Raw genomic sequence first — 25777 nt, 5'->3', positions numbered from 1 at the left:
GCGCGACGGGGGCGGGGGCGGTATCACGTGCCGCCGGTAGGCGGCTGGAGGGCTCCAGCTGCGAACCGCCGAGAAGGGTTCGCTGCCTGCCGACGGGGTCGGGGGTGAGCGGCTGAGGGCGGGCCGAGTCCGCGTGCCGGCAGGTAGGAAGGGGAGCCCGGGCTCGTGGGGGCGGGCGAGGGTGTCCGTGAAGCCGGCACGGCGGGGAGTGGGGAGGGCGGCGCCGGGGCACGGCTCCCGACCGACCTGCTGACCCGCCGACCCGCCGCCGGGCTTGAGGGCCTCTCTCTGAGCCTGGGCCGCCCGACCCTTCGTTCCCACTCGCTGCCCAGCTCCGGCACCTCTCTGAGGCCCAAAAAGCACCTGCCGGTACCATCAGCCCCGCCTCGGTAGTCACGGAAAGATGATGGGAAGGAGTAGGAAACAGTCCCCTCATTCAAATCGGCACCTGCCAAACCACAGCTTCTAGCTCTGACCGGAGAGGTTGAATACATTGAATGCTCTTAGATTTTTAAACCCGGTAACGGTCATTTTAAAGTGGAAGACCCCAGAGGGTTCTAAAATTAATTCTTTCCCCAAATTTTGATGTATAGTCTACTAGAGCTCTCACTTTATTTTTTACCATTGGAGGGATGAGCTTCTTGCTTAGGTTCCTTAGGTTAAATTGTACTTCCCCAAATAAGTTAATGCTGCATTGTATTGCTTGGTGTGTTTGTGTGATTTATGAACCCAGCTCTTATATTCCGTTTTCCTCTTTTTAGCCCTCAAATTTTTGCCTCTTTTTGGTTTCGGTATTGCTGCTTCCGCGTGCGTGCTCTCTAGGTATGGTTCTTCCAAAGTGTCCTTTTTTATTAATTTTTTTTAAATGTTTGTTTTTGAGAGAGAAAACGAACACAAGTGGGGGAGGGGCAGAGAGAGATGGGGACAGAGGCTCTGAAGCGGGCCTTGCACTGACAGCAGAGAGCCCAATGCGGGGCTCAAACCCACAGATCCTGAGATCATGACCTGAGCAGAAGTCGAATGCTCAACCGACTGAGCCACCCAGGTGCCCCCCCCCCCCCAATTTTTTTAATTTTTAAGATTTTTTAATCCAAGTATAGTTAACATACAATGCCATTATAGTTTTAGGTGTGAACAGTATAAAAATTCAACACTTTGGTCATCACTGTAAGTGCACACTTAATGTCCTTCACCTATTTCGCCCATCCCCCTATCCACCTCCCCTCTGGCTACCACCAGTTCTCTATATTTAAAAGTCGGTTTGTCTTTTTTCTTTGTTTTGTTTCTTAAATTCCACGTAGGAATGAAATCTTACGGTATTTGTCTTTGACAGATTTATTTCACTTAACATTATACTCTCTAGTTCCAGCTCTGTTGTTGCAAATGGCAAGATTCCATTCTTTATTATGCCTAATAGTCCATGAATAGATCTCGTTTGCTTTATCCATTCACCTATGGATGGACACCTGTGTTGCTTCTGTGTCTTGGCTATCGTAAATAAGCCTGTAATAAACATAGGGGTGCCCATATCTTTTCGCATTAATGTTTTTATTTGGGTGAATACCCAGTAGTGGAATTACTAGACGATACGGTAATCCTGTATTTTTTTTTGAGGAACTTCTATACTGTTTTCCACAGTGGCTGCACTAGCTTGCTTTCCCACCAATAGTGTATGAGGGTTCCTTTTTTTTTTTTTTAAAGTTTATTTATTTATTTTGAGAGAGAGCCTATGTGCGCATGAGCAGGGGGAGGGGCAGAGAGAGAGAGAGAGAGAGAGAGAGAGAGAGAATCCCAAGCAGGCTCTGCACTGTCAGTAGGGAGCCCAATGTAGGGTTCAACATGGGATTTGAACTCACAAACTGTGAGATCTTGACCTGAGCAGAAACCAAGAGTCAAATGCTTAACTCACTGAGCCACCCAGTCTCCCTGAGTGTTCCTTTTATTCCACATCCTTGTCAACACTTGTTATTTGCAAGTATGTTTTCTTTCTTTCCTTTTTTTTTTTTTTCCTTGCATGCATTCTACTTGGCCGTTTGGCCCGAAGCCTACACATTAATCACCTGTGTGTAATTCGAAGCACCTCCTCAAAGTGAACTAGTTCTCATCCTTCGCAGTTACTTCAAAACCTGCTTTTCTTCAGGTGTTTCCCTGAATTGTCCAGATTTAAAATCTCCATCCACTTATTCAGCACACATTTTTGTGCATTTGATATGTGCCAGACACTGTTCTAGACACTGGGAATACAATGATGAACAAGCAACTAATTACAGTGGGAGGAGAAAGACTAAAATCAGCGAACAAGAAGGTAGATGGTGATGTAACAGTGACTGGAAAGACTGCTTTGGTTAGAGGGTGTCAGAATGGCCTCCGAACCCCCAAATCCTATAACTTAGGTAGGTTCTGGTGAGGAATCTGCAAAATGATTGTAATATTTACCTGGCAGAGTAAACTAACAAAGAGCTAAGAAAAGTTTGAGACAGAGGAGTAATGTTATAAAAATATAAAACTACAGCATTTAAAACAGAGTGACAGTAGTATGAGACAAAGCAATGGAATCGAATAAACATCCCAGGAACAAAAGAAAAATATGTGTGTATATGTGTATGTACATATGTAGGCATACATATGCATGAATTTATGAGGTAAGAGAAAAGATCACAAATCAATGGAAAAAGGAAGTTTTATCCAATAGTGAAAAAAATGGGCTTCAGGAAGATTTCTGAATTAAAAAATGACTGTTATATACCAGCAATAACTAACTAGGAATTTTAATTTAAAAAGTTACTATTCATAACAGTATTCAAAACTAAAGGTATCTAGAAATAGATCTGTATAGAGCTGTATAGTCCTCTAGGGAGAAAATTACAATGCTCTATTGAAACACAGAAGACCCAAGTAAATGAAGAGATATACCATATTCATGGGTGGGAGGACTCCATATCATAAAGGTGTCAGTTTCCCCCAATTCTACAAATTCAGTATAGTTACAATGAAAATTGCATGTGATTTTTCACAGAACTTGACATGTTGAACCTAAAATACATATGGAAAGCCAATGGACTAAGAATAGCTAAGTCAATTTTGAAAAAAATGAAGTCTCTTCCTCCCAGATATCAGAACTTAATATGAAGCTATAATAATTAAGACTATTTATTCTTAATTACTAGTATCGATTCAGGGATAGAAAAGTAGTCTGATGGAATAGAATAGAAAGCCTAGAAATGCACCCACATATATATGGGAGCTTAGCATACTACGAAATGATCTTATAAAACCAGGGAAAGCATATGCTATTCACTAAATAATGCTGAAATACATGGTATCCGTGTAGAATAAAGACTAAATTAAATTAGGTTCTTATTACTGTCTGTTCACAATAGTGATTTCCAGATGGATTAAAGACTGCCGTATGAAAGATCTATATAATATTTAGAAAAAAATATATAGGAGTCTGTATTGTTTCCAGGAAAGTTTTTATTTTTCACATAAGATTTACCATTTTAGCTCCTTTTAGGTATATAGTTCAGTGGCATTCATGTTATTGTGTAGCTATCACTACTGTCTATCTCTGGAATTTTTTCATCTCACTGGGAAGGATTTCTTAAGTTACAAAAAGCACCATTGAGGTTGCTATTGCATTATTCCAAATGAAAGATAATGTTGATTTGAACTAGAGGGGTAACAGTGAAGATGAAGAAAGGAGGATGGATTTGGGATGTGTTTTGATGGCAGAGAGCAGGAATTGTGCATGGTTTGGATAGGGGGTGAGGGGAAAACAAGGAATCAGGGGCAACATCTAGTATTTTGCTTGAACTACAAGGTAGATCATTTATCATTTGTCACCAAAACCATTTGCTGTTTGGTGACAATGAAGAGGATGAGTGGAGGAAGACTATAGGAAGAAAAAATAGAGAATTCTGTTTTGGATTGTTAAGTTTGAAAGACCTGTTTGACATGGAAGTGGAAATGTTCCAATAGTGGTTGGATAGATGAGTCCGGAAAGACTGTGGCTGAAGGTGCACCTTTGGAATGACTGGCATATAGATATATTTAAAACTGATCTATTAGAATTGGATTTGGCTGCATTACACAGAAAATAGATGATAATAATAGCTTAACTCTGCACATGATTCCATAGGTGGGCAGGCCTTGGCTGGTGTGGCAGCTCCAAGGTCATCAGGGACTTGGGCTCTTCTGTCTTGCTGTTCTGCCATCTTCAGCATGCTACCTCATGGTTTAGATGGCTGCTTTAATTTCATATGCCACCTGCTCATAGCAAGAAGGAAAAGGAAAGATGAAAAGCATATATTCTTTTTTTAGAGAGCGAGTCGGGGAGATGGGCAGAGGGAGAGAGAGAATCCCAAGCAGGTTCACACTGAGCCTGATCAACATGGGCTCACCTGCTCCATCCCATGAGCCTGGGATCATAACTTGAGCTGAAATCAAGAGTCAGATACTCCACCAAATGAGCGACCCACGTGCCCCAAGGCACATGCTCTTTGAAGGACACTTTTCAGAAGTTGCACAGGACATATCCACTTACAGCCCATTAGCCTGTTTTTAATTAGTGGTCACCTTAACTAGAGGGAAAGACAGGTAGTCTTTATTCAGTTACCTGTATGCCCAGCTACAATTCTGGTGTTTTATTAATAAGAATGAAGAGGAAATTGGATATTTAGTTTCAGTTTGGTTTCTTCTTCAACCAGGGCAGTGAAAATGGTGAAAGCCCTGGTGACCCCCCTGTTGTTAAATTTAATGGAGCTTTTGAATATTTGTTTCATTTGGTACTCATAATCCCTCCCTTTTTACTTTCTGTGTCTTTCAGCATTTCTCCTCTGTTATTAAAATTAGCATTTCATATTTAATGCAATCGCAATCATAATCCCAAAGATTTTTTAAAAATCAAAAATTGACAAGCTGACTTTAAAACTGTGTGAAAGTGCCAAAGACCTAGAATAGTCAGTCTTGAAAAGGAAGAACAGAAACAGAGAACTTGTACTGCCTAGCTTCGAGATTTGTAATATAACTCTAATAATCGACATGGTATGGTATTTATATAAGGATGGACAAATAGATCAATGAAACGCAGTGGAGTCCAGAGATACGCCCACACTTAAATAGTCAATTGGTTTTTCAACCAAGGCACAAGTTAATTCAGTGAAGAAAGTAAAAGGTTTTCAACAAATAATGCTGGAACTGTTGGATATCCATATGGTGGTGGGGGTGGGTGGGTAGTGAAACTATTGCATCCAGTATACAAGAACTAATTTGAGATGGATCAAAAACCTATAAGTAAAAGGTAAAACAAACTCAGGAGGATTTCTGTGGCTTTGAGGTAGGCAGCAATATCTAACATAGGACACAGAATGCAATAAAAAAAGATTTGATAAAAGAGACATGAAAATTAAAACTTCTGTTCATCAAAGGGTATCTTTAAGAAAATGAATAGATAAGTCACATACTAGGAGAAGATGTTTGCAGTATATATGTACATATATCTGATAAAGGATTTGGTTCCAGAATGAGTAGAGAGCTAGTAACTCATTTAAAAAACGCAAACAGTCCAAGTGAAAAATAAGTAAAAGCCTTGGCAGACACTTCACGTACAAAAAAATGAATGTAAATGGCTAACACAAATATGAAAAAGTGCTCGACATTGTTAGTTTTCAGCGAATTGCAAGTTAAAAACACAAGGAGATACTGAGGCACCTGGGTGGCTCAGTCGGTTAAGTGCCAACTTCGGCTCAGGTCATGATCTCGTGGTTCGTGAGTTCGAGTCCCGTGTCGGGCTCTGTGTTGACAGCTCAGAGCCTGCGGCCTGCTTCGGATTCTATGCCTCCCTCTCTCTCCTCCCCTCCCCTCCCCTGCTTGCTCTCTGTCTCAATCTCTCTCTCTTTCTCCCTCTCTTTTTCAAAAATAAACTAAAAAAAAACCACAAGGAGATACTACCACGTGCCCACTAAAATTGCTAAAATCAGAAAGGCTGACAGCATCAAATGGTGGTGAGGATGTGGAACCACTTGAACTCTCATGCTCCTTCATTATTGGTTACAGCGTAAAATGGTACAATCATGTTGGAAAAATATCTGGCAGTGTCTTATAAAGTTACACATATATCTGCCTGGTGACCCAGCAATTCCAGTCCTAGGTATTCACCCAAATGTATGAAAATGAAAATGTATGTCTAGAAAAAGTCTTGTATCAGAATGCTCATAGTAGCTCATGGTAGGCTGAACACTGGTCCCTCAAAGGTGTCCATGCCCCAATCTCTGGAACTTGTGAATATGTTATGTATGTGGCAAAAATATTTAGCAGATGGAATTAAAGTTATAGGACTTAAACTAAATTTAGGTTATCGGAGAGAGCCTAATATAATCACATGGATCCTTAAAAGTGGAATAGGAAAGCAGAAGAGTCCGAGATAAGGCAATGTGGAAAGCATAAGCTGTTGCCGGTTCTGAGATGTAGAAGGCTACCTGCCCAAACCAGAGGGTGGCCCCTGAGAGCTAAGGGTGGCACCTAGACAACAACTAGCAAGGAAACAGGGAGCTCAGTCTGACAGCTGCATGGAACTGAATTCCCCCGACAACCTGAATGAGCCTGGAAGTGGATTCTCCCCCAGAGCTTTCAGTAAGGACTGCAGCCCTGTTAACACCTTGGTTTCGACCTTGTGAGACTGAAAACAGAAAGGCAATCTAAAATAGTGCCTAAGAGTCTGCATATTAATGATCTGCTGATAATCTTAAAATGACATTTTGAGAAGCACTTTTTTATACACTGTTTTTCAATAAATTCACCCCAACATATGATTTCAATTCATAGTATGTACTAATGACTCATTCGTTTGTATGGCTTAGACGTGTTTGCTAAACCCACATAATTTAATAGACCTTTTACATGAACATAAGAACCTTATATTGAAATTGGGAATTCATCCTTCTTCTCAAATCAATTACTCTTCCTGTATTTCCCTATTTTGGTCAATGTTTTCCCTACATACTCAGTATTCCAAACCAGAAACAACCATAACCGTCTCCTCCCTGTTATCCATGACTCTCCACCTCTTATTCAAGTGGTTATCCAATTCTCTTAATAGTTCCTAAATCTGTTTCTTCATCATTCTCAGAGCAATTGCTTTAATTCAAGTACATGTTTCTATTTGAATTATCATTATAAGTCTCCCTATTGGTTTTCCCCATTGCTGCTTTGGCTTTTCTCCAACTCATTTCCGACCTTGTCAAGTTAAAAAAAGATTACTTTTATCATGTTACTCCATTTTCTTAAGGTTAATCTCCCAACAGCTTCCCAAAACTCAGGGTAAACTTTAGACTCCTTAACTTAGCTAAAAAGGACTTTCATGATCTGACTAGCCCCTGCCTTCAGTACTTCCATGTTAGTAATCAACAGAATGAGTTGACATAAAATCAGTAAGGAAGAGAAGACCTAAAAAACACTATCAACCATTTTTCCCTTATAGAGATGTGTAGAATCCTCTTCTAAACAACAGTAGAATATACATTCTTTGCAAGTGCATGTAGAACATTCACTAAGGTAGACTGTATTCTGTGCCATAAAACAAATCAAGTTTTAAAAGAATTCAAAATATACAAAGCCTGTTCTCCAGCCACAGTGGAATTAAGCTAAAAATCAGGGATATCTGGAAATTACCAAATACTTGGTAATTAAATAACACACTTCTAAATATGCCATGAGTCAAAGAAGAAGTCACACTATAATTAGAAAATATTTTTAGGGGTGCCTGGGTGACTCAGTCTGCTAAGTGTCTAACTCTTGATTTTGGCTCAGGTCATGATCTCACAGTTTTGTGAATTTGAGCCCCATGTCAGGCTCTGCACTGACCACAAGGAGCCTACTTGGATTCTCTCTCTCTCTCTCTCTCTCTCTCTCTCTCTCTGCCCCTCCCCCTTGCTTGTGCTCTTTTGGTGTCTCTCAAAATAAATAAACTTTAAAAAAACTTGTAAAAAATTTAAAAGAATATTTTTAATTGAATGAAAGAACACTAGTATATCAAAATTTGAAGGATATGGGCAAAGCAGAACTTAAAGGGAAACTCTTAGTGTTATAAACTAACAGAAAAGAAACCTTAGAACAGTGGTTTAAGCTTCAATTTTAAGAAGTTGGAGAAGGAAGAACTATTTGAAATCAAAACAAGCAGAAGGCAGAGACTAATAAAGATAAGAGCACAAATCAATGAGATTGATAATAGAAAAACAAGGTAATTCAGTGAAACTAAAAGCTGCTTCTTTGAAAATATCAACAAAATTGATAAACCTCTAGCCAGAGAAGCTAAGAAAAAAAGAGGGAAGACACAAATTGCCAAAATCAGGAATGAAAGAGAAGACTGCACTTTAGACCCTAAGACCTGAAAAAGATAATATAGGAATACTACTTAAAGAATACCAGTTCTACACAAACTCTTCCAGAATATAGAAGAACATGGAACACTTACCAGCTCATTTTGTAAGACCAGCATTACCTTGATGTGAAAGCTAAAGACATCACATGAAACTAGAGACTAATATCTCATGAACATAGACATAAAAATCCTTAAAGTACTAGCAAATTGAATCCAACAATATATAAAAAGGATAATGGTGTATCATGACTTCAATTTATCCTGGGAATATTAATCAAGTAATATATTAACAGACTGCAGAAAAATCCAATGTTCACCTTAATAGATGAACAAAATGTTTTTGTCAAAATTCAGTGATTTGGGAATAGAAGGGAATGCCCTCAAACCAATAAAGGACATCTACAAAAAAGTCTACAGCTAACATCATTAATGATGAAAGACTGAGTGCTTTCCTCCTAAGATCAGGAGCAATAGAAGGATAGATCTGCCTCACTACTTCTATTCAGTATTGTTCTGGAGGTCCTATCCTGTGAAGTAAAGCAAAATTAAAAAATAGAAGGCATATAGATTGGAAAGAAAGAAATTGAACTGTTTTCACCGGCAACATAATTGTGTATGTCAAAAATCCCCAACGGTCTCCTACCCCTGCCAAAGAAGTCCCAGAACTAATGAGTTTAGCAAGGTCACAGGTTATAAGGAAATACACAGAATCAGCAATTTTCGTATGCTAGCAAAGGACAATTGGAAATTGAAATTTAAAAAAAGGATCCTGGAAGTACTATTTACATTTGTACCAAAACCCAGGAAATACGTAGGTATAAGTTTTTAAAAATACATGGTAATATTTGTATGCTGGAAATAACCAAACATGGGTGGAAAAATAAAAGATGACAGAACAAATGGAGAGATCATTTATGTTCATGGCTTGGGAAACTCAGTATTAATCTCAGAAGAATTTTTTGTAGAAATAAGCTGATTCTAAAATTTATATGGAAAGGCAAACAACTAGAGTATCAAAAACCATTTGAAAAAAGAACAAGTTTAGATTTTAAGATTATATAAATCTACAATAATCAGCACTGTGTGGCAATGGAAAAAGATTATAGCAGTAGACAACATATACACATGGTCAATTATTTTGGTCAATTATTTTTTGGCAAAGATGTAAATAAAGGCAATTAAATGAGGAAATGGTGTCTTTTCAACAACTGATTCTGAAACAATTACACATTCATATGCAAAAAAATTTCACCCTAAACAGAAGTTCCCTTAGAATGTATCATGAGTCTAAATGTAAAAACCTGAAACTATAAAGCTTGCAGAGAAAGTTATAGGGGAATATCTTAGTGACCTGGGGTTAGGCAAAGACTTCTTTTATGCAATACCAAAAGTATGATCCATAAAGTAAAGATTGATTAATTTGACTTCATCAAAATTGAGAACTTCCACTCTTCCAAAAATACAAGAGAATGAAGACAAGCCATAGACTGGAAGAAAATATTTGCAAATCATGTAACAAAGATCTTTTATCCAGAATATGTAAAGTATTCCCAAAACTCAATAATAAGAAAACAAACAACCTTATTAAAAATAGGCAAAAGAGGGGCACCTTGGTGGCTCAGTCAGTTAAGCATCTGACTTCGGCTCAGGTCATGATTTCACAGTTCATGAGTTCAAGCCCCGCATCATGCTCTGTGCTGATAGCTCAGAGCCTGGAGCCTGCTTTGGATTCTGTGTCTCTCTGCCCCTACTCTGCTCACACTCTGTCTCTCTCAAAAATAAAAATAATAAAAACATTGAAAAAAAACTTTAAAAAATGGGCAAAATATTTTAACAGACTTTTCACCAAGGAATACAGACACGGCAGATAAGCACGTGAAAAGATGCTTAATATTATTGGTTACTGAGGAGATGCAAGTTAAATCAATGATGAGCTATTACTACACATCTGTTAGAAAGGGTAAAATAAAAGCAACTGGCTGTGAATAAAGTTTGGCACTTTCTTATAAAGTTAGAATATATTTACCTTTTGACTCACATCTAGGTTATTACCCAAGTGAAATCAAAGCTAATGTTTATACCAAAAAAATCTGTATGCAAGTGTTTATAGCTGCTTTATTCATAATTACCAAAAACTGGGAACAATCCAACTGTCTCTCAGCTGGGGAATATATAAACAAACAAGTAATATCCATATAATGGAATAATAGTTACTGATATTACTGATATAATAACACAAGATATAATATTACTGATATAATAACACAAGATGATTCTCAGTTGCCTTTTGCTAAGGAAAAGAAACCAGACTCCTAGGCTATGTGCTATATGATTCCATTTATAGGACATTCTTAATAAAGGTAAAACTAGGGTGAGGAAAACAAATCAGTGGTTTCCAGAACTGTGTATGAAAGAGATTTGACAAAAGGGCACAAAATTATTTGAGTTGGTAAGAGTGTTTCATATTTTGATTTGATTGCATTTGTCAAAACTTTGGAACTGTACATTTAAAAGGTGAGGGGTGCCTGGGTGGCTCAGTTGGTTGAGTATCCAACTTCAGCTTAGGTCATGAACTTGTGGCTCATGGGTCTGGACTTGTCTGTGCTTCCCGTCTGTGCTGACAGCTCAGAGCCTGCTTTAGATTCTGTGTCTCCCTCTGCCTCTGTTCCTCCTCCATTCACACTCTGTCTCTCAGAAATAAATAAAGATTAAAAAAATTTTTAAGGGGAATATTTAAAGGTGTATCTAAGTTACCATTAAAAAAAGGTGAATGAACAAATTTTTTTTTTTATCACTTTTCCTCTGAAACTGAGATAACCTGCAGTACTTTAGATAGATAACTTAGTACCACTAATTTCCTAGAGACCAAAATTTTAAGAAATACAGATTTCGACAGTGGGGAATTACTGAAAGATTTGAAGCAAGGGAATAATATGATTAAATTTAAAAAGTTACTTTTAGGGACTCCTGGGTGTCTCAGTTGGTTAAGTGTCCAACTATGATTTCTGCTCAGGTCGTGATCTCCCAGTTCATGAGTTCAAGACCCGCATTGGGCTCTGGGCTGATAGCGTAGAGCCTGCTTGAGATTCTCAATCTCTCCCTCTCTCTGCCTCTTCTGTACATGCATGTGCTCCCAAATAAACTTAATAAAAATAAAAAGTTACTTCTAGGCAGCACCCTTGCTTCATGCACATGAAAACTGTAGTTAAAATGTAATGGAAGAACTTGGAATTGTGAGAAGGAAGAGAAGAAGAAACTCAGAAGAAAGTAATAGCACTGAGGGAAGGTTGAAGCATTTGCAGGATTATTACAAACTGATAGAGAACTTAATTACTTGGACCTAAGTTCATGTAGAGTTAAAGATGATGTCTAAAGGCATACACTTTGGGGCACCTGGGTGGTTCGGTCAGCTGAGTGTCTGACTCTTGATTTTGGCTCAGGTCATGATCCCAGGGTCATGGGATCAAGTCCTGCGTCAAGCCCCTCATTGGACTCTGTGCTGAGTGTGGAGCCTGCTTAAGATTCTCTGTCTCCCTCTGCCCCTCTCCCTTGCTCATTTGCTATCTCTAAAATTAAAAAAAAAAAAAAAAGGCATACACCTTCAAGGAGATAGGAATTAGAAAATTTCTTCCCATTAGACTATAGAAATAGTATTGGAAACTTCCTTTTTTTTTTTTTTTTTTTTTTTTTTTTTTTAAGAGAGAGCACTCAGGGGAGGGGCAGAGGGAGACAGAGAGAGAGAATCTTAAGCAGACTCCATGCCCAGTGCAGGACCTGATGCTTGGCTGGATCTCACAACTGTGAGATCATGACCTGAGCCAAAATCAGGAGTCAGACAGCCAACTGAGACACCCAGGTGCCCCAGAAATACCCTTTTTACTAGGAACATGAAAGAGTGGAAATTTGTACTCTAAATCTGTACCACATATGTCTGTGGGGTTTGTATTAACATTGTCCTGATAATGCTGGGAACCCAATTTGAGAAATCTATAAATTGGTAATACCTGTCCTGTTTTGGCTGAGAAAATTTGAATTGCTATAGCTCACGGTGATAATAGGATTCCCACCAGAGATACTCCCACTGAAAATGAGCTCTCAATCAAAGATTACAAAGAATTTAAGCAAACCACCAAGAAGCCAGCCCTAATTATTAGAAATAGTGGTTCTAACAAACTTTAAGATAAGCTTAAAGTGTAAAGGAATGTTCAGAAACCATATGTATCAGTTAGCTAATTGCTGCAGTTTAAATTCCCCCAAAGCCTAATAGCGAAAAGAACCATTTTATTATTGCTTACAAGTCTAAAGTTTAGATAGGGGGTTCGTAGGGACAGCAAGGAGTGAATTAGTCTGGGATGCTCTCACATGCCTGGCAGTTGGTACTGGTAGCTGGGCTAATGGGGATATTGGACCACGTTTCTCTTATCCAGCAGACTAACTGGGCATCTTCACATGGTGATCACAAGGATCCCAACAGCAGCAAAGACAGAAGCCTCAGTGCTTCTCACGTGTCTGCCTGCATCATTTTTCTGTGGTCTTACGGCCAATGTAAGGTATAAAGCCACCTCCCGAATCAGTAGAGGGGGGTACTGCCAAAACCAAAAACTACCAAAAAATTAAAAAAGGAATAACTTGTGACCATTTAAGAAAAAGGACACCTGTTGGGATGAGCACTGGGTGTTGTATAGAAATCAATTTGACAATAAATTTCATATAAAAAAAATAAAAAAAATTAAAAAAAATTCTACCATACATTAAGACAAAACAAAATAGTGTGTCAAAAGGGAAGAAAAAGCAGGCAAGATGAGCCAGCTAGAAAGTTTAAAAATAAAAAAAGTTACTGAAATAGTGGATAGATGAATGGAAGCTTAAATACATTTTTAAAACGAATTGGTGAATTGGAAGATAGATCTAAAGTTCTATCTTGACCCATAATGTATATCAGAGAGATAGAAAGAGGAAGAAATTATGGAAGAAGTCGAGATTTAGAGAACAGCAAAAGAAAGTCAAACGAGAAAAAACTGAAATTTCTCAGCTGGAGGGTATAGCATGAGGTAAAAAAGAGAGCCATAAATGGAAGTCACTGGAACACTAATCTTTAAGGGTCAGGTGGAGATAGCCCCACCCCACTTGTAAGCCCAGTAATGGCAGGGGCCATACTTATTCACATCTTAAGATTCCATCCCTGACGGTTGATAGGTGCTCAGTACATGTTGAATGAGTAATGGGATGGAGCAGCCAGAAATGTGAGAATAAAACCAGAAGGCCGGGAGTCATAGTAGCTAGAGAAGGAGAGAAGTCAGACGCTTCAGAAAAAAACAAGAGGAGGACTGAAAAGTGGATTTAGAAACAAAGATGTCACTCACTGCTGACTTTCGGGAGTGCTATGTCAGTGCTAGAGAAGGACAGTGGAGAGAGAATCTTAGGGAAGGTGAGAGGAGAGGCACTTGGAGGGAGGGAGGTCCCTCCCCCCCAGTCATTTGTGTTCGTGTGTTGATGGGAGAACATTGGAAATCCGGTATTTGAGGGAGGAGGCGTAGGAAGAGCTGAAAGAAAGGGAGTGAGGATTAAGACAAGAAAAGCGTTTCTAGTGAATGAGTCAAGGTCCCTGTGGAAGTGAAAGAGATGAGACCCAGGACAAGATTTCCCCTTGGAAAGGGGATGAGATGTTTTCCTCAGAAACTGGGAAGAACAGTGCAGAAGATCCATTTGGAATCTGGAAAAGGCAGCACAGATGTGTATCATTTGTAGGCCAAGGTGGATTGACCAGAGAGTCAAGAACCTGATGCTTTCGGGCACCTTACTGGCATGGGCCCCTTTGAGTGCTAGGAGTTACCAGGATTTGTAATGTCCTGAGGGGAGAGGGGATGCCAGATTGTGGTCCAGAAACATTTTCCACAGCATTTCTGACAAATTGCCTCATGAAATCTCAGAAGAAAGATATGAAAATTTCTAAGACTTCAGTCATTTGTTATCATATCTTTTCTCATTCTAAATAGCTTTTATTTTAGAACCTAATTTGGCATTTGTGATTTTGTGTTGTTTGTTTGTTTGTTTGTTTTTTTAAAGAACTTCCCCACCACCTTCCTCCCCATGTGAATAAATGTTAGGCCCTTCATTACCTGGATCTATCCTTGCTTATAGGTAAGGATAAGGATAAGGGCAGAAGTTGAGGGAGTTTGTAGTTTTAACTTTCTCAGTGAAATAAGAGACCATTTGAGAAGGACAGAGGTAGGGAGGAGGCTTCGCAGGGAATGTGGGTCATTTAGAGCGGTCGTTGTGGGGACAAAGAGAGAACAGATTAGGGACAGCAGAAACGATTCTGAGAGCCCGCTCCCGATTTGTCTTATTCTCCCCAAACCACTCTCCCCCACTCCACCCCATTTTGGCTGTCCACTTGTAGAAAGAACACATGTTTTCAGATTAGGGTTGCAGGCTACTAGAAAGAGGAGGGGTCTAGCACTGTTGAGGGAGGAGGCAGAGAGTGATGTACCACGGGGTCAAGGCAGGGTGGGGAGAGAAGCACAGCCACAGGACAGGCTGCTCACTCCCAGATGAGGGAGGGATGGGAGGTTAGTTGGGGCCGGAGAGCAGAGAAATCAAGACTCAGTTGAGAGAGAGTTAGAAATGAAGCGGTTTATACTGGAGAGAGCTGCCAGGGCCAGTGAAGTCACCTGAGGAAACGCAGAAGGAAATAAGAGGACGACATACATTTCCAGTAGACTCTAATTTATTCCCAGGATTTAGTAGAAGGGAAGCCTGCTGGGGGAAGCGGGGAGGTATGTGTAAGTTAACAATATAAAGCTTTTTAGGCCAGAGAAGTAATAGCAAAGAGCGTTTGTGTAATGTTTTATAGTTGACTGCTTTCCTAGCGTCAAGATTGAAAGAAGCCATAGGTATTATTGCTCTGTATTTTTGTTTTACTCAAGTTCTCATGTAGTAATTAAAATACAAATCTATACACAAACTCAAAGTAGTTTACATTGCCTTCTGCCCTGGCTTCACGAGCATCTACTTCATTGCAGCCTTTATATCATCTTTACCATTATCCTTGTGTCTCATGGAGAAGTAGTAGCGACCCGTTAAAAAGGTGAGAAAATACGAAACAATGACCTTTAAAGCAGTGACCTTCACGAGTTTACCTTTTGCCTAAATCAGTTGGCTTAGTCATCAGTTGATGTACTGGAATTATGAGAAAAAATATAAAAGTCTTATTTTGTGTTATCTCTAACGGATATTTCTTACATATACACGCCACGTAATTTCCCCCTTATCACTATAAAGCTGCTAGAACTTCTATGTTCAACCAAAGGACCTTTTCTCACATGAGTCCCTGAAGGCACTTTCCTTTCTTTTCCTTTATAGCAATCACAAAAGAAGAGCAGTCTTGTCCAAAAGCAATCTGATAATGATTCCAGAATACTGAGTTGTTCTAGAAACTATTGCATCATATTTCGATCATCTTTACTCAGTTGATGAAGTAGTTGAGTGACAGTTCTCCTTCTCTGATAGGATGCCAACAGCTAACAAAGGATTTTAAACCGTGTTGGGTACATCCTGAAGTAGCTAGAGAAAAGCAGAATGCTTGCAAGGGTTCTAAGTATGTCTTCCATTCAGAGCACTTTTCATTTCTCTAGGGCCTTTGGTCATCATAGGTAAATATAAATATCTTTATCCATATGCATATATATATATATTTTAACAGACATTGAAAAAATTTTGAATTCATATATCGACATTCTGATTAATAATCTGTATTTTGCTTCCTACGAATCATTGTTCACAGTTGGACTCAGTTTGAAGAATAGTCAAAGTACTACCAAAGTATTATTCTAGTATGTCTTTTTTAAGGATGATATTTCTTTTTTAATTGAAAAGTTTTTTTCCTGGTCTTGAAAAACCGAAGTCTGTAGGCAGTCCCAACTGTGATTGTGGCGTGTTCTTATAGTCGAATGTTTTAAATTAGCTGTCAAGTTAAATATGTTATCATTGTTCTAAACACACAGAATGTCCCTGGCTGCTTATTGTATCATCTGTTGCAGAAGAATAGGAGCCTCAACTCCTCCTCCCCAAAGCACCACGTACTGGAGAGACATCAGTGAGTACAGTTTCAACAACAGTATTTCATATGGAAACAGTGATAGAATTATGGCTGAATTCCCCAGGGGGTTCACGAAAAGTTATTTAATCCATGGTAAATCTCACATTTGTTTCTGTATTTTCTATACCAATGGTGCACCCCGAATTTGTGGGCCCAGAGCCATGCCATGCATATTCCTTTCTCTTGAGAATCTTTTTCCTCCCCTATGTTTCCTGTCAAATTCATGCTCATCTTTTCAAACTCGAGTATCACCACATTCTCACTCAGCAGTAAGTTTCTGCAAAAACAAGTGCCAGACACATGTACTGCGTTCTGGGAATTCAGCGGTGAGCCAAGAAGATCGTGTACTTGCCCTATGGGCGGTTAGGGTCTAGTGCTGATTTAGTATCTTTATTTGTAAATCTTTATTTACCTATTTATTACTAACCTTTATTTGTAAAAGAGAAGATAGGCCTAGATCATCTTTCATTCATTTGGCAAATTATTTATTTACCATTTACTCTATGCCAAGTACTATTCTAGGCCCTTACGATACAATATGGATTGAGACAAAGTCCTGTTTTCAGGGAGGTTCTGTTTGCTCTGTAAGATAGATCTTTTTTTTGGGGGGGGGGGGGGATGGGGATAGGTCCTTTTCATCTAGAAAATTTCCGTGATTCTGTTTTTTTTTTTTTAAGTTTATTTTCAGAGACAGTGAGTGGGGGAGGGGCAGAGAGAGAGAGAGAGAGAGAGAGAGAGGGAGAGGGAAAGAATCCCAAGCAGGCTCTACACTGTCAGCCCTGAGCCCGACGCAGGGCTCAAACTCACGAACCACAAGATCATGACCTGGGCTGAAATCAAAAGTCGGACACCTAACCGCCTGAGCCACCCAGGTGCCCTGTGATTGTGTATTTTAAACATAAAAAGAGGGTGGGGAGAGAAAAGGGAGCTTTTTCTCTCATCATTTCTAAAGGATAAACTCAAGAGTAGTGAGAAAAGGCTGTGAGACTGTATTCTGTTCCCAGGGCCTAGTGAAAAAGAAACATAGCAAGTGGTAGCGGTAGAGAAAGCAGAGAGTGGCTCCCAGGGCCTCCAGGGTGAGTGTGGAGGGAAGGCAGTCCAGGAAGCCATCTTGGAAAGAAAAACATCCTAGAGGATCTGCACAGTCAGGAAGCTTTGTCTCAGCTTTGGATCTCATCCCTGCAGACCTCCTGGAACTGTCTCCTTCCTGGTTCTGGAACCACTACTCAGGTCTTAGAGTTTGGGAGGAATGTCCATCTTCCATGCCTGATGCCTAGAGAAGTCAGTTGAGGAGAGTTCCTTATCCCTCAGTAGGGAGGGGAAATATGTTGTCAGCAGCCTAAGTGGAGAGTCTGACAAAGGGCCACCTCTACACATCCAATAAATTAAAGGTTACGAAGGTTTTGCGGACTGGTGGCAGACCCTAACCATCTTGGGTAATGCATCAGTTAAGGTTGTGTTCAGTGCATGCAACAGAAGCTTGACTACAGTGGCTTCAATTAGTAAAGTTTTCATTTTTCTTACCAATTAGTCAAAACAGAGACTGTTTAGAGCAGGAATTGCAGTTTAGCAATCCTCCTATCTTCCTGCTCCGTTATCTTTATTGTCCTCATGGTCACAAGATGGTTGCTGAATCTCTAGACATCCAGAAAGCAGAAAGGCCAAAAGTCATCTTATGAAACCTTGTCTCTGTATTTGGAGAGGGATCTCTACTTACGGACTTGCATTTATATCTGATTGGCTGTAACTGTGTTGCATAGCCAGCCCTAGCTGCCAGAGTCAGGAATTCAAATATTTTTAGATAGTAATCAGGTTGTGCAGTACAGATTAAGGGGCTTGTGTGCATCAGATAGACAACTATCTGTGTTTTCCACTAGGAGTTCTTTTTTACATTAAAAAAATATTTTTATAAGTAAACTTGAAGAATGTAACCATTATTTTTAATTGGGTTATGTACATATGGCACTTACCCAGCAACTATACCATAATTACTTTGGGAAAAGTCACTTTGTGTCCTTATGTCACAAGCATAATCCCTTCAATATAGCCCTAGTAGTGATAGAACTCTCCCCATCCTTCTATTTTACTGGTTGTGAACTAAAAGGAGTCAGAAGGCAAGTTAGCTTCATGGCTGTCACATTCAGTGGAAGCACTGTAGGCCTGGCATTATCAGTAGTGCAGCAGGTCTAGGGTCTCTGATTTGCTGGGAATGACAGAATAAGAGATACAAGAAGGGGAGAATAGTGTGAAATGAGAAGGAGTATGAAATGCAGATTATATTTTTTTACCCAGTGTTTTTTGGTTCGTCTGCATCTGGGGTTAGGAAGCCTTGTGTTGGTAGTAACTGATCATGTTCATGGAAGAATAGCAATGACTTCTTATCCAATTGTATAATATAAGGAGAGACACTTGCCTATTTCCTGTCACATTTTAAAAATGAAACTCATCCCATTGACTTTTTTCCTTTCTTTTTGAAGGAAATATAATAAAGTTTACTGGATCACTTATTTTAGGGTAAGTATCAACTGTGAAATGTTAATTGGCTTCTTTATACTACTATTTGAAATCTCAGTGGAAGTGATTTCCAGGTAGCATAGGGTGGCAAATAGGGTGCAGATTTTGGAATTAGGTGGATTAATCACTGGTTCGACCCCTTCAGTGTTGTCTCGATTCAGTTACTTTACTTTCTGAGGAGTGCCTTATCTTGGATCCAAGGGTATGGGAGGCATTCTACCCACCAGGCATTGTTGCTCTGGGGAGAGCACTTGACACGCATACAGAGCAGGTGCTGGTTAATTAGCTCTCGTGCACCTAAAATCACATCTCGTGTTGAGTTCTAAAGTGGGTAAAAAAGGTGAAAATTGGCTGTAGCCAGAATAATTTTTGAAAACCCTTTAAGTCACCATAGAGCTCTCGTGAAAGGAAATTGAGGCTGAACTGAGAAAACCAACAGATTGACATCTTCCATCTCATGCTCTTCAGAGGCACATGCTTAATGAATAGAGCGACTTTCCTTCCTTTTTTTGGGGGAAAGGGGGGTGTATATGTTAATATATGTCTAATACAATTCTCTATTTGTTAATACTACTTTTTTTTTTAATATTTTTATTTATTTTTGAAGGAGAGACAGACAGAGCATGAGTGGGGGAGGAGCAGAGAGAGAGAGGGAGACACAGAACTTGAAGCAGGCTCCAAGCTCTACGCTGTCAGCACAGAGCCCGACACAAGGCTCGACCTCACGAACTGTGAGATCATGACCTGAGCCGAAGTCGGATGCTTAACCGACTGAGCCACCCAGGCGCCCCGCTATACTACTCCTTTTTCACTGTTATATAGGAGATCATATAGATATATATACACACACATATACAACTCTTAGGTGCTAAAACTATAAAGGAGGCATATTTGGCCTTTTATTCAAACACATACATTTCTCCATGACACCAATGTAAGGCAAAAGACAGATGATTTTTCTCTTTGAATCATTCCAGGCAAAAGATAAATGTAATACACTTTGTCTATTTTGCAATCATTTCGCAGGAATATAGTGAAAATTAATCGCATAGTTTCTAGTAAAGAATTTTGTCTTTCATGGAAAGCATGATAAAAATACTGAATGCATTTGCTCTTTTTGGGTGCTCAGATAGTTCCCCAAGAGAGGAGAGGATTCTTCAGGACCGTCTATTTCTCTGGTGCTGGCCAGGGTCTGGCCTTTCTGTCTTGCCTGCTTTAACTTTAGGGTGGAAACCAAAGATCAGAAGGATGCTTTCTATAACTGATGTCATGAAGCCCTGAGTCCAGACAGTGCAGCCTTTGTGTCTGGATTTCGGGAGCGTGTAGGTCAGTCTGATCAGGGAAAAACCCCTTTACTTCCTTCATTTTGGGTACATAACAAAGAACGTTGTATTTCACATTTAAAAATTGACTTTAGGAGACTTTAAGTTGACTTGAGGCTCTTAGGAAAGGAGAAACTTTCATATGCTGGTGGTGGGAGTACAGATCGGTTTATCTTTTTGGAAAAACAGTTTGACAGTATCTAATAAAGGTGAATAGTATATAGTCAGAAAGTCTGTAATTCTACTTCTAGATGAGTATCTTAAAGGAACAAATCCACATGTGTTACAGTGTAGATGTGTAAGATGTGTAACAGGATTGTTTGTAATAGACTCAAGCTAGAAATTCCCTGAATGCCCATCTGTGATAGAATGGGTAAGTTGTGTACCCATACAATGTCTGCATCACAGACCGTAGGAGAATACAAATGCACAAACTACTGATACATGCAACACCAGGAATGAATCTCACAAACAAGAAGCTGAGCAAAAGAATACGTAACAGTGTGATTCCATTCCTATGAAGTCTGCAGACAGACAAAACTAAGCTCTGTTGTTTAAGGATGCGTGTATAGATGGCAAGCTATAAAGAGAAACAAGGACATTATTATAATAAAAGTCAAAATGATAATTAGCTATAGAGATGAGAGAGTGGGTCAGAATCAGGAAGGGACGCACTGTGGGCTTCTGAGGTACTGTTAATGTTCTGCTTTTTGCCTGGATATTGTAATTATTATTATTCGTTAAAATGAATAATAATTCATTTATTATAATGCATTATAATAATTATTCATGAATGACAAATATATACATTTATATATGTGTACATAAATATAGTGTATATTATATGCACATTACTGTATATATATTCTATTTCCCAATAAAAAATGAAAAAGTCCGCTGCAAAAAGCTTAATAATATACTGGCTCACACAACAGTGTATATATTGAGGGAACTTCTGTTTATTATGGGGTGCAAATTGATGGTGTGTATAAAACTTTTTGTTCAAAACACGTTTTATCTCACTCAGTGTTTACTAAGTACTATTTTCCCATCCTATTTTGGGAAATTCTGCCCTTTTACCTTTTTTCACCACTTACAGGAAATAGTCTTCTCAATCTACTGGTTCAGGAGCTGGGCTGTTGTACAGGTTGGGCCATTCAATTTATGTGATACTCAATAATCTGATGAGCTCCATAACCAATATAATTCTGTTATTCTGTCATGTAAAAAAAAAAGTGACTCATGTTACATTTACATCATGTGTTTATGATGAATTTCTTGTTTCTTTTTAAGCGGTTCTTTATTTCTTACATATGAAGTTCTGGCTCTGAAGAAGTCTTTGACATTAGATACTCAAGTAGTAGAAAGAGAAAAAATGAAGTCATACATATATTTGCACACAGTTTCTTTAGATAAAAGAGAAAATTATGGTAAGTTTATGGTAAAGTAATCCCATTTTTGTGAAAAATGGAAGCTAGTTATTAAATTTTAAGATGAGTGTTTAAAACACAATATTAACAAGATAGGTTCAGCTGATTCTAAGAATCACCAAAGCCTGTAAGAACCACATTCCTAAAGATTAATGGAAGGCCAGATTTTTGACTTCCATGTTTAATTTGGTTTGCAATTCTTCTGTAACTAAATGACACGAAGATGAGCTGGCTATTTTAGTCTAACTTTGGAATTCCACACAGTAGTGAAGGTCATCATTTCAGAGGTTGGCCCTCAGTTTGGCAAGTATAAAAATATGATTTTTGTTACTTAGATATGTTTCTGCTTTAAGGAATTTATTCATGCAAACTAAAATCATCTCATGGATTCATAAATATGAATACCAACTTATTAACAGAGGGCAAAAAATCTGTCACAGAGGCTGGAAAACCTGTCTTTATTAGAACATTCCTGTTCTCCATATTTAGGTCACATGGAAACCTAATTAGTAACCAGACAGTTGTTTGGTGAACATGAAATTTTAGAGCAGAGGCATACATATCTTTTCATCAAGATATGGGTAGCCTGATGAGTCACTGCACTTGACTTACAGCTGCCTGTTCCTACATTGTTGGCCAGAATAATCATGCCTGGTAGTACATTATGTTCCCTGAGTGGGACAGGTTCTGGTTTTCCCTGTCTGTAGTTGTCTGTGTCACCACTCTGTCCTGTTTGTATTTATTATTATCTCACCTGGTGTATTACAATTTCAATTACACAGATAATTTTTATAGTTTACAATTTATCTGTATCACAAAGATAAATCTCATTAAGGTATCCCCAGATTTCAGTTTGAGAAGGGCTATTGTTAAGGGACATTTTCCTGAATGTAGTTAAACCTATGTTGGATGTGAGGATTTTTGTTAGCTTTAGTGAGTGTTTTTGTTTTTGTTTATTTTTTACTTTTTTCCTGACTTGGAGAGAAGTCTTATTTTGGGATCTAGTGTTCTGTGTTTGCATAATGGTTTTAGTTGTTTTGATAGTTATAATGAAAGAGAAAAATGCTATTTTATGTTTTTCAAAAAATTTGTAGCTTATATATTTCTCTTTGAAGTATTAGAGCATAGGATTAAGCATATATACTTGGTTTTATCTAAATTTGTAATCATTTTAGGAATCACTTACCAGGCAAGAAAAGAGCTTCACAAAGCAGTAAGAAAAGTTTTGGCAACATCAGCCAAGATACTGCGGGGCCCATTTGCCGGTAGGTACCAAATATTTAACTTGGAATCTTTATCAGTATCTGAAAGTCATTTGGTGATCAACTTGAGACCTTTTTTCTCCATCTCTTATACTGACATTTATTATAGACATGGAAGGTTGAGTGACATTATTCTCTTGGGCTCTATTTAATTTTAAGGGCTTGATGGACAGTTTTCTTCCACTTTGTGGATGTTTTGTTGTTAGATAGCAGTAGGGGAATATTGAGACTAAATATATCCTTTTATCTTGATGAGTGTTTCAAAATTTTAAATTTGTTAGAAAATCACTCCCATGCTTTCTGATCATGAGAAATTGCATCAATAATGTAGATTTTATAATCAAGCAAATCTACACTGTGGAGTTAGCTATGAAAGAGCTTACTCAATCTCTTTACAAAGTTGGCATCATGAAAAAGGTGAGAACATTTTTAAGAATTAAAAGATACTAGAGGTGCCTGGGTACCTCAGTGAGTCAAGCATCTGACTCTTGGTTTCGGCTCAGGTTATGAGCTGACGGTTTGTAGGTTCGAGCCCCGTGTTGGGCTCTGCGCTGGCAGCATGGAGCCTGCTTGAGATTCTGCCTCCCTCTTTCTCTGCCCCTCCCTTGCTCGCTCACTCGCAAAATAAATAAATATTTTTTAAAAAATAATTAAAAGATACTAAAGAGACTTAATCAAATCCCGGTTTTTAAAAAACAGCTCTGAAGATATTTTGGGGACACTTGGAGAAATTCGAATATGGAGTTAGGCTGGATTTTAGATGGTTTTGGAAGATTTTTGTTTTAGTGTTCTTGGGTGTTATAATGGCATCGTGAGTATATAGGAGAATGCAGGCTTATTAGGAGATAGGGTTGACTGAGAAAGGGTGAAATGTTACGTCTGCAGCTTCCTTTCACATGGCTTAGAAAAAAATACACGTGCATATAAAGTAAATATGGCAAAATAATAAAATTGATTAAATATAGTTGTGGTAAACATATGGATGTGAGTGTATTTGATTCTATATGTTTGATATGTTTCATAATAGAACAGTTTTTAAGGAAAAAGAACAAGAGACCACTTTGTGAAAGCAACATAGTATATAAAACAAAAGGACCTAATAACATACATAATAAATATAACAAAATACTATGGCAGAACTGAGAACAACCCTGTCAGTCATTATCAATACCTGGAAATGGATTTTACTCTGTTATTGTGGATTTCAAATCCTTGCAAACTACCATCTTAAATAAGCGAGAGGACACAATGTTGTTTTAACTGTTCACACTGTTTACGTGGTCTTGTTCTTTTTTCTTTCCGCAAAGACACTTTTAGTACCATCGATGTGGAGGATCATGAATGTGCTGTGTGGCTGCTCCTGAGGAAGAGCCAGTCGGGGGACAGGACAGCGCGATTGCAGGCCGTACAGGAGATGTCGGAGACCCACCACTGGCATGGTAATGAGCCCCTCTGTGCACCTGCCCCGCCACCAGCTCGTGCCTGACCTCTGATATAAAGGGAAAGAAAGGAGATGCTAGGAAAGGAAAATAATTCAGCATACATTAATATATATAAAAATTATTTTCAAAAGTTTTTGAAAGAAAGTCCGGTGATAGAGAAAGTAGGAAGCCTGCTGGCCTGGTAGCCGGATAAGGTTGGTTAAGAACAGCCTCAAAACTGGGGAAGATCTTTCTATTTGTGTAACTTTCTACCGGAATGAAGTTTTGCTTGATTAGAGAAACTCTTGGTACCGATTAGCTATAGCCTAATGTTGTATTTGGATCTTCTTTTAGTTCCTATTTAATGACATATTTTAATCACTCGCTGCACCACACAGTTATATTTGCTTTCACTTTGACAATCTGCTTGGCTCCAATCCTAATAATTGGTTAAATGTACCTGATTTGTGTGTGTGTATTTTTAAAGGAAGATTTAAAATATTTACTTGTATTTAACAACTGCATCTTCTGTAGTATAAGTACATAAGCAAGAGTTTAGATCTGCTCTGATTACAGTGACTAAAGTGTACTTTTTTAGTAGAGTTATCTTATAAAAAGGGTAAATAAAAAAGAATAATGTTATGGGTGCCTGGGTGGCTCAGTAGGTTAAATGTCCAACTTCAGTTCAGTTCATGAATTTGAGCCCCACTTCGGGCCCAGTGCTATCAGACATATCCTGTCTCCGTCTCTCTCTGCCCCTCCCGCACACTCTTTCTCTCTGTCAAAAATAAGTTAATTAAAACAATTAAATAAAAAATAATGTTTTCAAAGAAAAGTGTCAGAATAAGATCTCTGCCTCTATACATCCTAATTAATTGATTGGTGGGTATAATTTTAATAACGTACAATGTAAGCTTACTTTGAAGACTTAGAATAGAAATCTTTAAGAAAAAAAATCTACCTTCCAGGATTCCATTTCAGATTTACTATATCAGAAAAATCAGAGTTGGAGCCCTAGCATGTAGGTTTTGGAAAAGTTCCCCACTTGATCTTGAAGAACTCACCCATTATTAAAAATAATGTCTGCTTCAGTGGTCGCAGTTTTGTTTACAATACATAGCTCAGTCCATTTGGGCTGCTATAACACAATACCATAGACTGGGTGGCTTATAAACAATAGAAATTTATTTCTTAAAGTTCTGTAGGCTGGAAAATATAAGATCAGAGGGCCAGCAGATTGGTGTCTGGTGAGGGTGTGCTTCCTGGTTCATAGATGACCAGCTTTTCACTGTGTCCTCACGGGGCGGAGGAGACAAAGGATCTCTCTGGGTCTCTTTTATAAGGGCAGTAATC

General features: G+C 38.7%; 1 protein-coding gene and 1 long non-coding RNA gene across 6 annotated transcripts in view; one reads left to right on the top strand and one right to left on the bottom strand.

Moving 5' to 3' along the window:
• The first annotated feature begins 19 nt into the window (after positions 1-19).
• SERAC1 (serine active site containing 1) overlaps positions 20-25777 on the top strand; it is a 75333-nt gene continuing 49575 nt past the window's right edge. Inside the window, exons 1-7 of one of the 3 annotated variants that reach the window (XM_060617005.3) lie at positions 31-143; positions 762-822; positions 16381-16472; positions 18953-18989; positions 21605-21741; positions 22917-23006; positions 24311-24442. In XM_060617005.3, the coding sequence (XP_060472988.2) occupies positions 16382-16472; positions 18953-18989; positions 21605-21741; positions 22917-23006; positions 24311-24442 (487 nt within the window). In that variant the 5' untranslated portion in view covers positions 31-143; positions 762-822; position 16381. Of the gene's footprint in view, positions 144-761; positions 823-16380; positions 16473-18952; positions 18990-21604; positions 21742-22916; positions 23007-24310; positions 24443-25777 lie in introns of all 3 variants that reach the window. The other 2 variants (XM_060617004.3, XM_060617006.3) reach the window with 2 other exon arrangements.
• On the bottom strand, positions 4042-15776 carry LOC132667798 (uncharacterized). Of its 3 annotated transcripts, XR_009605368.1 has the most exons (4): positions 15690-15772; positions 15517-15556; positions 15049-15136; positions 4042-4266 (listed from the first exon to the last, which is right to left on the bottom strand). It is a non-coding gene; the product is annotated as an uncharacterized LOC132667798 (long non-coding RNA). The 3 variants fall into 3 exon arrangements; XR_009605367.1 differs by lacking the exon at positions 15517-15556 and having other exon boundaries at positions 15690-15776; XR_013555833.1 differs by lacking the exon at positions 15517-15556 and having other exon boundaries at positions 15049-15133; positions 15690-15759.

Source organism: Panthera onca, chromosome B2 (assembly GCF_046562875.1).
Source record: "Panthera onca isolate mPanOnc1 chromosome B2, mPanOnc1 haplotype 2, whole genome shotgun sequence".
Classification (NCBI taxonomy): domain Eukaryota; kingdom Metazoa; phylum Chordata; class Mammalia; order Carnivora; family Felidae; genus Panthera; species Panthera onca.
The sequence above is the reverse complement of the archived record's forward strand: the minus strand, read 5'-3'. Positions and strand labels throughout refer to the sequence as shown.